Genomic DNA, 12859 nt, shown 5'->3' on the forward strand with positions numbered 1-12859 from the left:
ATAAAAACATGCTGCCTTTTAGATATACTTTAGGCAGAATGTTGTTGAAAGGATGCCGAAGAGTTTTATTAAATTGTTCCCAGGACGAGTCCTTTAATTATACGCATAGATTATTAAGAGCAGAGGATAAAAGGAAAGCTGATGGAAATACTCAAAATTTATGAATAGTAGTAAAGAACCAATTCCATGAGTTCAGTAAACCAGATCTTATTAGATGTTGCCAAATGGTGGAGTGGTGATATTTGGAGAATTATTGTACATCAGGCATATTGAAATGCAGAATGTATTAACTTGAGACAGTGGTGGATTCCTATGTCCATAGAACATATTTAAAATCTGGAACATTTTATACCTTTCAGTTTTACTTGCAGCTTTTATTTATGTCCATTATAAGGACTTTTACAGTATAGGATGATTTATGGAACATATACTTCACAAATAATACCTTTTTTTTTATTGCAACTACTGTTAATATTTAGCATACTATCCAGAAAATATAATCATTAAAAACCTGAGCGGTAATAACTTCGGAATGCCAAATTTAGAATGGTGCAGATGTTCAATGGTTAGCACTGCTGCCTCACAGAGCCAGGGACCCGGGTTTGATTCCAACCTTGGGCGACTGTCTGTGTTGAGTTTGCACATTCTCTCCACATCTGTGTGGATTTCTTCCAGGTGCTCCAGTTTCCTCCCACAGTCCAAAGATGTGCAGGTCAAGTGAATTGGCCATTCTAAATTGCCTGTAATGTTAGGTGCGTTAGTCAGAGGGAAATGGGTCTGGGTGGGTTACTCTTCGGAGGGTCGGTGTGGACTTGTTGGGCTGAAGGGCCTGTTTCCACACTGTAGGGAATATAATCTAATCTCATCATCCTCAGGCAACTGTCTGTGTAGAGTTTGCACATTCTCTCCATGTCTGCGTAGGTTTCCTTGCGATGCTCTGGTTTCATTCCACAATCCAAAGATGTGCAGCTTAGGTGGATTAGCCATGGGAAGTGCAGGGTTTAAGGGATAGGGTAAGGGAATTGGTCTACATAGAATACTCTGCAGATGGCCGATGTGACTCGATGGACTGAGTGGCCTGCTTTCACACTGTAGCGATTCTTTGATTCTATGCTCATTGTTTATGAGACAAGTTTCACTTCAGTGCCAGATATGCCACAACTGCTGGGAGGATTGCCTTTTTTGACAAAAGAAGAGAATTTTGGTTGGCTGGAAACCTAATGTGCTCTGATTCTTGATTTTCACTTTGAGACGAGGCATCAAACCTAGTTTCCCTTCTTTTTATGAAAAAGAGAAAACCCAAGTTAGTGGGTCGAGTTGAGATCAGTGAATGTATCAGCAAATGTAAAACAATGTAGCAATGGAATTGTGGAACTAACTCCGTCCTTCCTGTTATATCATTGACTACGTTATAAAGACTTTGGTTCCTGAGTGCAATTTTGGAAATAAGCCACAATATAGTCACTTTGATCTATTCATTTTGTTTGGTAGAAAATACATTTTTTGATTTAAATTTCTTATTACGTATGGGAAGATATTTGTTGAACTTAATTCCCTGCACTGTCAGTGATTACTTTCTTCACAGTATGTACCCAAGTCAAATGCCTGCATTAACCACCGTACTCTGATAATTATGTATTTGGGACATGTTAACTTTAGTAAAGAATGTAGCAACTTTGAAGATGAAAACTCTGGAACTGTATCTGTAATATCACCGATACACCCCAGCATCACGGATATCAGTCTCCAGCCAATTGAATTCACTTCACGTGATATCAAGAAACAGCTGGATACTGCAAAGGCAATGGGCTCTGGTAACATTCCGGCAATAGTACTGAAGACCTTGCCGCTCTCCTAGCCAAGCTCTTCCACTACAGTTACGACGCTGGCATATCCCCAGCAATGTGGAAAAAGCAAGACAGATCCAATCTGGCCAATTACCACCCAATCAGTCTACTCTCCATCATCAGTAAAGTGATGGAAGGGGTTATCAGCAGTGTTATCATGCAGCACTTGCTCAGGAAAGCCCATTTTAGGTTTCACCAGGGTCACCCCGTTCCTGATCTCATTACAGCCAGGGACAAAAGAGCTGAATTCCAGAGGTGAGGTGAGTGTGACAGCCCTTGACATCAAGGCCGCATTTGACACAGTATAGCATCAAGTATAGCCCTGGCAAAACTGGAATCAATGGTATCAGGGGCAAACACTCCAATGGTTAGAGTCATACCTGGCACAAAAGAAGATGGTTGTGGTTATGGAGGGTTAGTCATCTCAGCTCCAGGACATCTCTGCAGGAGTCCCTCAGGGTAGTGTCTGAGGCCCAACAAGCTTCAGCTGCTTATCCTTCCCTCTGTCATAAGGTCAGAAGTGGGAATGTTCGCTATAATTGCAGTGTTCAGCACCATTCGCGACGCCTGAGATACTGAAGCAGTCTGTGCTCAAATGCAACAAGATCTGGACCATATCCAGGCTTGGGCCAACAAGTGGCACACAAATGCCAGACAATGACCATCACGAATAAGAGACACTCTAACCACCGCCCCTTGACATTCAACGGTATTGCCATCACTGAATGCCCCACTGTCAACATTCTTGGGGTCACCATTGACCAGAAACTCAACTGGGGACTCACCACATAAACACAGTGGTTACAAAAGCAGGTCAGAGACTAGGGATACTGCATTGAGTAACTCACCACCTGACACCCCAAAATGTATCCACCATCTACAAGGCACAAGTCAGGAGTGTGATTGAATGCGCCCCACTTGCGTGGATGGGTGCAGCTCCAACAACATTCAAGAAGCTTGACACCATCCAGGACAAAGCAACCCGCTTGTTTGGCACCACGTCTACAATCATCCAATCCCTCAGCAACAGCACTCAGTAGCAGCAGTGTGTACTATCTACAAGATGCACTGCAGAAGTTCACCAAAGATACTTGGACAGCACCTTCCAAATCCAAGACCACTTCCATCTTGAAGGACAAAGTAATACCACCACCTGCAAATTCCCCTCCAAGCCACTCACCACCCTGGCTTGGAAATATACCACAGTTCCTTCACAGTCATTGGGTCAAAATCCTGGAATTCCCTCCCTACCAGCATTGTAGGTCAACCCATTGCAGGTGGACTGCAGTGATTCAGGAAGGCAGCTCACCACCACCTTCTCAAGGGCAAATAGAGAAAGGCTATCAATGCTGGCCAGCCAGCATTGCCCAAGTCCTACAAATTAATTTTTAAAAATCATGCCGGGTGGTCTAATTGAGGTGTTCGTTATTTGCTGTTGTGATATTTTCCCATTGTTGTAACAGGCAACTTCTATTGGAGTATGCATGGTCTCAGATCAGACAAAATCACGTGTTTATTATTTTGGTTATAAAGGGCCAGAGGATGTATCATTGATCATTTTGTTGCAACCCTTTCTTTGATCAGAGCTGATGTGATTATTGGACAAGTCAGACCCCAGCCTAAAATCTTGTTTGATAGAATATCCACGTTAATTCAAGCTTCAAAACACCAAAATAAATGATATTAATATATATTTAAATCATCCACTTTACATCAAACATCCTTCCCCCAGCAAAAGAATGAAAATGTATCTTGTTGATCGAATTATCATTACTCATCAATATTACCGTAACAGTACAGTGACAGTAGTAATGTTTTGGCATTGTATATTCAATGAGTTACGTAGCAACCATATTTTGCATTAGTTCCTGAGTACTCCTCAATGCTCTTCAAATGTGTGATAAAGCCTGTGCCTAGAAAATAACATTTCATATCAATGAATGGTTTTCAAATTGTACATTTGGAGAATTAAGCTCCACTAAAACAGTCTTTAAAGTCTTCTCTCCAAACAATTCCAAGGAAATCAAAAGAATGTTTAAAAAACAGTTTATTTCATGTTGTTGATGATATACATCTGAAAAGCGATGTAGAAGTGTAACAAAACTCTACTGACTCCTTTTCCACTGTAGAATATTTTTGTTGACATGCGGTCAGTTTCTTTTGAAAGAAACCTGATAGGTCATTCAATCCCCATCTCCTGACCTTGCAGTAAAACAGCCCCACACTGATGTTGCCAACCTCACCCACCAGTTGATTGGCTTTACATATTTCAGCGCAGATAAAGGGGTATGGTTGTCAGAGCAGCTTTTAAGTTTTCAAAGCTAGAAACAGCAGTTACACAGTCCTTTATTGGCTAATCATTTGAAATGTTGCTGGTGCACATTTCATTCCAAAGTTGTGTTGATACATTTGCTGTTACAAAAGCTGATATTTTTTGGCTCTTATCAGTCAGTAGGACTTGTCAACTTGCCAATATATCTATAGTAATTTGATTTGTTTTAACATGTTTATCTTTTCAACACATTAACATGACATATCACTGATGCTTTCTCCTGACATGAGTACTTATTACCTAATTCACATAATTTTTAATTTGATAAGATCCAATGTATCTTATTTTCTAATGATTTCCCTAAAGACAGGTAACAACACTAATGCCTTGGCTTCTGTAAGAGAATGTTGAATTTTGACCTTTTTATCTATTCTAATTTTCATTGCATGGTGAGCATTTTTGAGTTGATTTTAGCCAACTCCGATGCTTTAGTCAGCTTTGCTCTGAAATTCGAAGCGTAGCTTGGAGGGTAATCTCTGAGATTTGGTTCAAAATTCTAAAATCCAAATTAAATTATGTTAAAATGTATGTAAATCTCATACATCACAACTCACCACTGGAATCGTGGGTGGAATCTTTCATCCTTGGCAGTGAGAAAGAACTTAATTAGATTGGATGGTGGTGAACCGGATTCCTGTCACCTACCTGACTTTGCCCAAACTAAGTTCTGTTCAGGGAGGCAGTCGGTCCACTTGAGGTGCTTACCTGGTTAGTTAATTACTGCAAATTGTAGATTATTTGTTTCAGATTCTATGCAGGTGGTAAAGGTCTAATGGTATAGCAGTAGTTTGCCTATGTCTGGTTGGTAGGAGTTGTGGAACAATGCTTTCTATGACTTTTACAGGCTTTGCAGTGTGGTAGAAATCATACATATTATAAACCAGTAATGCATTTTATTGCAATTTACACTCTCAAGTTCATTTTTAATGTCTTAATTATAGAAACAGCTACTGCTTTAAACATAAACAAAAACAGAAATTACTGGAAAAGCTCAGCAGGTCTGACAGCCTCTGTGGAGAGAAATCAAAGTTAATGTTTTGGCTTCCTCAGAACATTTCTGTTTCACATATGCATTCCTTGGAAGGATTGAGATAAAACTTGTGATGCATTGCGTGTTCCTTGTCCATTATCATTGATTGTCTTGAGGTACCTTAACTTGCAATTGTGATTACCATATTGCATAACATCGAACTGGCCTAAGTCAGCAAATAATGTAAATCCACAGATACTTTTATAATGATAAGAGCTTATATCGATATGCCCACCTTTTTCCAACATGGTTATCAGAAATATGTTATTTCATGGTATGTGGGCATTGCTGCCCATCTCTGATTGCTGTTGACTTGCATGGCTTCACCTGCTATTCCAAATCATTTGGCAGGGAATCTAGAATCACGTTTAGTACAGACCAGGTAAAGATTACAGGTTAACTTTCCTCAAGGACATTATTATGAAACCCCATCTGGTTTACTAATCAATGATTTCATGGTCTAGATGAGTTTTGCAGTCCAGAATTTATTAATTGAATTTAAATTCCATCAAGTGTCATTGTGCTTGACATCACTTTTTATTGATGTAAAGTAATTATTTAGCATAATTGTTATTTCCTTTTTCTCATTGACCATGTCACTATTGTCAGTTTGCATTGCTGCTGACCACATTACTTGAATTAATATAATTGTAAAATGTTTTTGTTGATTATGATTTCCTTTGCAATTTTCTTGTTTGTGGATCTTACTATTTGATTGGTCTCCATTTTTCTTCTTTGCATGTCTGTCATGGAGTTTAAACGTTCTCTTACACTTTGGATGTTTATTTTTAGTTTTATCTTGTCCCTTTCCTCTTATATTAGCCATGATTTTCTTGAGTCAAGTCGAAGACTTGGCCCTAGTGGGAAATGGCTCTGAGGGGATTCGCTTGAGTCCCGATAAACTGGAATGTATTCCCCAAATGGGTTGTGGAAACCGATTCAAGAGAACCTTGTAGAAGGGAATTGGATATTTGCTTGAAAAGAAAAAGAATTGTAGCGCTCTGGGGAAAACATGAGCAAAGAGATTTCAAAGAGCTGGCACATGAATGATGAGCTGAATGAAAGAACATCTATTTCCCAGAAGAAAATGTACAGTTTTATTCCAACAAATTATATTAGCATACATTTATGGAGCTGTACTGTATCCTGTCTGATTTTGTTTTGCCATAAAATAATCAAGTTTAATGCAACTGAATTCTCTTTCTGATCCATTACTTTGTCTCATTCTGCCCAATATCCTGTTGAGGAGTTTCTGCAGATTGCCCATCCTGCATCACTGGTGAGAACTGGCGGTAGACTCTACGTCAGTGAGAACATGTGTCTCTCTTCCTATTCTTCAGCTCACAACAATGCGGAATGATTAGATTGTACTCCGCCAGTGTTGGGTTTCTTTGCATGCGAGTGTTATCCTTATATATTGGGTTGAGCCAAATTAAGGGATTGCATTAGACTGTAGAGAATATGAACACCCCCTCCTTCATTTGCCTTATCTGTTTACAATCCTATCCTTTGTCCCCTCGTGTACTTAAGCTTTCTATTCAAGGTTTCTCTCTCTGCTGTAGCAATTTTCACATTTAGCTGTTTTCTGGATAAAGGATTGTCTCCTATATTATGAATCAGATTTAATGATGACTATGATAATTATAATCATTAGTTTTGAGCTACCTCAAAAGTGGAAATATCTTCTCTGCAGCTACCCTACCTAATCTTTTCATAAAGTCTGAAGGTGTTGGCCTTCATTTTGTTGTAGTATCATCCTCGCAGAGTTTTACTTTGCACCTACGTTATTGAGCATATCTCATCTCCTCTCCACCCCTTTCTATATAGGCATTCATTTTGAAAACAATTTCCTTGACTCATCAGGGATCCTTGCTTGTTCACATTGGCGGATATGGTGAGTAATGCAGTTCTATCAAAGCTGCAGCATGCAAGAGAAGTTAAAAGAAGGTTTATTTTGTCATTATCTGATAGCCTAAATATTAGTTTTAGTTCTGGCAAATGTGAAAGGTAATTTCTATTAACAGTGAGCAAACTATTCCAAAGGCAATCAGTTTCACTACAAACAAAGGCAAAATTCTGCAGATGCCAGAAATCTGAAGTAAAAGTAGACTCAACAAGTGAGGCAACTTCTGTTGGGAGAAAAGCAGAACTGATGTTCTGAGGCATAATGGATTTAGACGTTAAGTCTGTTTCCCTTCACAGATATGGCCAGATTAGCTGAGTTTCATAGGCAATTTTAATGTTATTTTAATACAAGAGTTGATTTCTTTATGTCCTCAGCTATTAATTTTTCATATAATCTATCTTAAGTATAGAAATGGAACCAAACAACTCTATCTTCTCATCTGAATGGACTTGAAGGGGTGTGCCCGTAAATAACTGGACTATAGCTCAAAGAGGCATAAGGGACTATAGGATTTGATCTAATGGAATTTAAATCTATGCATATCCTAGATTGATTATATATTTTATTCATACAAATTGTTGGTGATTAAATAAATTAGATTACTTACAGTGTGGAAACAGACCCTTTGGCCCAACAAGTCCACACCGACCCGCCGAAGCGCACCCACTCAGACCCATTCCCCTACATTTACCCCTGCACCTCACACTACGGTCAATTTAGCGTGGCTTTGACTGTGGGAGGAAACCGGAGCACCCAGAGGAAACCTATACAGACACGGGGAGAATGTGCAAACTCCACACGGTCAGTCGCCTGAGGCAGGAATTGAACCCGGGTCTCTGCTGCTGTGAGGCAGCAGTGCTAACCACTGTGCCACCGTGCCGCCCACAAAATGGAGATGTAGGATTTTGGATGTTTGATCATTGCAATGATCTCAACTATGAATTAGACCTTTGGGGAGCTGCACATCTGTCCACTACACTTTGTAGCTTTTATTTCATTGTTACCTTGTAACTTGGGTGTTTGTCCACCTACTGTGCGGATAATAAGTATTTACATGCATCAGCAGTAAATGTGGTGATGGTCCAGTCAGTAACAGATCAATAGGGGTCATCTTTCTGGCACACAATATTGGGTACCCTCACCATTGTAGCTTTCTTGCAGTTTGTCACCATCTGCTCTTTGTTCCTGTGGATACTGCCAATGGCTATAGGCCAACTCCAATGGAGTGTATTGATTTGATCTCCTTTGGGAAAGGTTTGTGGAGGGAATCTCTGTTCTTAGATGGTATGCAGCAGGGAAGGACATTTAAAGCCACCTTCCTCTTTGGTTCTCATTCTCCCTCCTACTGTGTAGTACAGCAAGCGTATCCTATGCCAGAAGTTTGTGCTGAATAATAAATTAGCTCAACCTTACAAATCCTGGTGATTTTAATGTACTGAGACCAGCAAATCCACCCTGGTTGTAAAATGTAATCTTAAATCTTAATTAAATTGTTTTGTGTTTATTCAGTGTTTTTGAAGTTGTGAATGGATCGCACTTTACAAATGATGCCATAGATTTATTGATACAACTTGTAAAATTTGTTTTTTCTTGTTCCAAAGTATGTTTGTCAAATGTTATTTGTAGTATCAGTGTACTTTGAATGAGTCATATTGCCTGGGTAATTTGTTTTGTTACAATTCACTTTGAGCAGTAATGAACTGATCAGGTTATAGACTGGTTGCAATAATGTCACTGTAAAAAATGCTGTCATCCTGTTTATGTTTGTCCTCATTCTTTGTAATTTTCAGGAATGATGAAAAATATGAAAATTGTACTAATCCAACTTCAATTGGTATAAGTACCTTGACACGTGTGCAATGAACATTCACCAATTCATTAGTTTACTTGCCTAGTCAAATCTAGTCAAATAGATCCAAGGAGTGTTTTACCTGTGTTAATATTTGACATTCCAACACTTGACGTTTGAGCTTCTCGTACAAATATTTCTCCCAATTGTGTGGGACTCACTTAGAGTTCCCTTTGTTGAGCCACATCCACTGCTTTGAAACCCTCACAATAAAATGCTTGTTGAAATGTTAGTGTTTCAAGCTAATTTAAAGCACAGCAGTGGATCTGGATCAATAATTAAAAAAGAATAAAGCTATGATATAGTTCATGAATGTCTAGGTCACGCTTTGAGACTGCTTTTTCTTGAGCTTTCCACTGATCATTAATTTTGATGGGTCTTGTTTTTCAGGGAGATGGACAGAGAGTTATGGTAATTACTGGGCCCAACATGGGAGGAAAGAGTTCTTACATTAAACAAGTGGCACTGATTACTATCATGGCACAAATTGGGTCTTATGTCCCTGCAGAAGAAGCTGTGATTGGCATCGTGGATAACATTTACACAAGGTATGATTTTAATTTCACAAAATGGGCATACACTTCAGATGGGCCTTTATTTCTATTGTTTACCTAATTCCTTGTGGTCGTTTCATATGGTTTTCTGCACTAAAACACTGCCAACATTTGATCTTGCTGTGTAGACCTTTCATCTAATTTAATTATTTTTGAAATAAGGAATTTGAAATGGATCTACTTTAGAGAAAAAAACAAGTTAACAATTGAATTTGGGAGAAATGTGCTGCCATTAACACTAGATTGGTGAACAAATGTGTGTCAAGTTCTTATGTATGCTATTTGAACAAATTCCGTATGATCTGGGTTTAGGTTCACATTCAAGACAAAGTTCTAGTCTACACCGATACTGGCTTTTGTTACTTTCCTCTCCCCTCATTCTTGCTGTCACCTTCTCCTCATCCTCAATGGTCTGGTGTGACTTTGGGGAATCTTATTTCAGTTCTTTGAAGATGTGGTGCTTCAGTCATAATAGGATCCTGTGGAATATACTCTTAACTTTTTTGACAATGTAAGAGTAACCACTAGAGTTTGTTCGCTCTGTTATACTTGCTGGCATAGTCTTTTTGCTAAGTTCTAAATTACTGATAAGAACTATAGGAAGACCTGGAGACTGTTTGTTTATTTTGGCTAGTACAGGATATGCCTGAAGTCATTTTGAAACAGGATATACGAACAGTAGCTGATGCTGCAGAAGCAACAGTCGGTAGCAAGTAAATGTGCCAGCAAGGTTCAGGCTGCTGCTGAGAAGACCCACTGAATATACACCACCTTGTGGATGGCCTTGAAGGCAGTTGTAGGGAGCCAGAAGGTTATAATGCAGCTTAACATATAATGAAGCTTAACCAGTTGGGAAACATTCAGTACTGATGTATGAAGACTATTTGACTACCTCCTGTGTTGTCACTCCAGTGAAGAAGTTACACTCTCTTGTTATTTCAACTATCATACCACTTAAGAAATTTCTGCCCAAGTATTTTAACTTGATTACTTGTATTTAATTTGGTTATTTTGTTGAGAAACAAGATAAAATATTGCGATTTTAATGAGGTCAGTCAGGTGGAACTCATAGAACATGAGGTACCTGATTGGGGCTGTTAATCTGGTCAAATCAGAGACCCTGGCTGACAGATATAAACAGAAATGTCAGCGGTTCTGTTTACTCTGAGAGCTGGCTCTGAGGGAGTTGGAAAGTTTCAAGGACTTGACTTGTAAATAAAGGGTGAATTGGTGACAGAATGCTGGCTTCTGTGGAGTTATTTCCAAGATTGTGTGTAGAACCCAGCATATTGAATTTGCTAAAATGTTTTAATCATTTTTGTCTTGAATGTTGATTGTAACAGACTGGTTATAGCTACATGTTAACTGCAATACCGAAAGAGCTGTAATCTTCCCAAATTTTGTTTAGTTCGATAATTTCAGCAGTATCAGACTAGTGAAACCATGCAATTAACTGTCCAAACCTTATGGCAACAATTTTGTGTCAGGTTGTACAATTTATTTTGTTCAAAACTTTTAGCAGATGAATGGAACTGAGTTTTGAATTAGCACAGAGTTTTCAAATTAGGAGCTGGAAGTGAACTTCTCCTAGTGTGCGTTATGTGCAGTATCATGGGATTTCATTGTTGCTTTTCTTTAAAAGTAATTGTTAATTGTGGGATTCCAGTAATCATTTTTATGAATGCAACGTGATACATCATTTGTTAATTTTATCATAAAGTTTGCCACAATAAAGGAGATGTAATGAGCATTGTTGTTACATAAATACAGTGTAATCTACATGCGTAATGTTAGATAGCTTATCATAGTCCAACTGGTTTAATATCCTGTCACGTGTTCCATTACATCAGTTAGAATATTGTAATTGCAGGAGCAGTCGGTGTGTTTGCTATGTTGATGATTAGTGTGTCATTGGCAGTACCCTCTTAAGCCTTCTCCCATTCATCACTAATAACCATCCTTTTTAGGAACAGTAAAGAGCTATTATATCCAAACAAATCTGTCCCTTATTCATAAATCAGTTCCGATTGTTTGCCATCTCACTATTTCTCTCATAATCTTGTCTCTCTGCAAAAATGCATCTAATTGCCTCTCGATCTCATTCGTTCTGTCCACCTCCATGACCTTCCTTGGTGATCATGATAATTTGCTGAATAGATACATGAACAACCTGCAGTCATTTCACAAGCAGCATGTTGTATCACTCTTCCTTTTCATTTGTTCTCTTTTGAATTATGTTATGCAAGGGCCTCTCACCTTGCACCCTTTTGGAAATGAGCTAATCGAAAGCTCCACTGTCTAATTCTTAATCCATACTACATCTGTTCACCTGTCACCTCCATGCTCACAGGATCACAAACTGCTTGGTTTTAAAATTCTCAACCCTGTTTTTGAACCACTGGAGAAAGGTGACATATGTGGGAAGAAACAAGGTTAATGTTTGAGATTGATTACCTTTTATCAGAACAGAAGGATGGGTACCAAAGAGTTTTTAAGCTAATGGGATAGAGCAAGAAAAACAAAAAGTAGTATCTGTGGTAGAGTTGAGGTAAAAAGAGATGAACTGACACAAAATTTCGTGATGCAAAAGCTGAAGATAGTGATAACGGATATTGTAGTGGAGCAAAGGTTCGGGCCATAGTAAAGTGTGAATAACAATATAGCAGGCATCTGAATGCAACATGAAGGGCTAAAGAAAGAAACATGGCATTGAAAAAGAAAACATGCAGAGCGATGTGGAGGCAGAGATTAATTATGATCTAAAGTTGTTGTAACCGTATTGTGTCCAGAAGGCTGTAGAATGCTGACCAACCTTGAGGTGCTGTACCTTGAACCCTGATGCAGGTATGTAGGACTGGGCTCACTGGGGCCAAACTGGCATCTGGTGAACTCAGGGCAGGGATGGGGAGGAGCAAATGAAGGAATACTGGTGTCTTCAAGAACTTGGTCATACTTTCCAAGGAAATTCCCCCACCCCATGGCCACAGGGTGTTGATCAGGAGAGAAACCTTCCCCACCCTACCTTGTTTTGTGTCTGCAGGAAGGCCACTGGCTTTTATCATCAAGCCTGTCGGGATGGTGAATTATCCACCTCCCTTCACCCACCCACTCCTGGTGTTTTACCAGTGTGAAAAGGAAGAGCATTAATTGACCACTTAAAGGTCTCAGTTGGCACATGCTCACTGTTGGTAAGATTCCAGTGGTGTGTTGAAGGGTGACAGCCGTGATAACCTTCCCCTTCCTGCTCAGTTCTCACACTCTTACTTGGTGTAAGATAGCTGCTCCTGTGTAAACCGGTCTCTTAAAAATAACATGACTTCTCAAATTTTCAATATCACCAA

General features: G+C 39.1%; 1 protein-coding gene across 1 annotated transcript in view; it reads left to right on the forward strand.

The window, feature by feature from the left end:
* msh3 (mutS homolog 3 (E. coli)) overlaps positions 1 to 12859 on the forward strand; it is a 281291-nt gene that overhangs the window by 149259 nt on the left and 119173 nt on the right. Inside the window, exon 20 of the mRNA XM_072582322.1 lies at positions 9355 to 9512. Coding sequence (XP_072438423.1) covers positions 9355 to 9512 — 158 coding nt within the window. The remainder of the gene's footprint in view (positions 1 to 9354; positions 9513 to 12859) is intronic.

The sequence above is a fragment of the Chiloscyllium punctatum genome, chromosome 2, assembly GCF_047496795.1.
Source record: "Chiloscyllium punctatum isolate Juve2018m chromosome 2, sChiPun1.3, whole genome shotgun sequence".
Classification (NCBI taxonomy): Eukaryota; Metazoa; Chordata; class Chondrichthyes; order Orectolobiformes; family Hemiscylliidae; genus Chiloscyllium; species Chiloscyllium punctatum.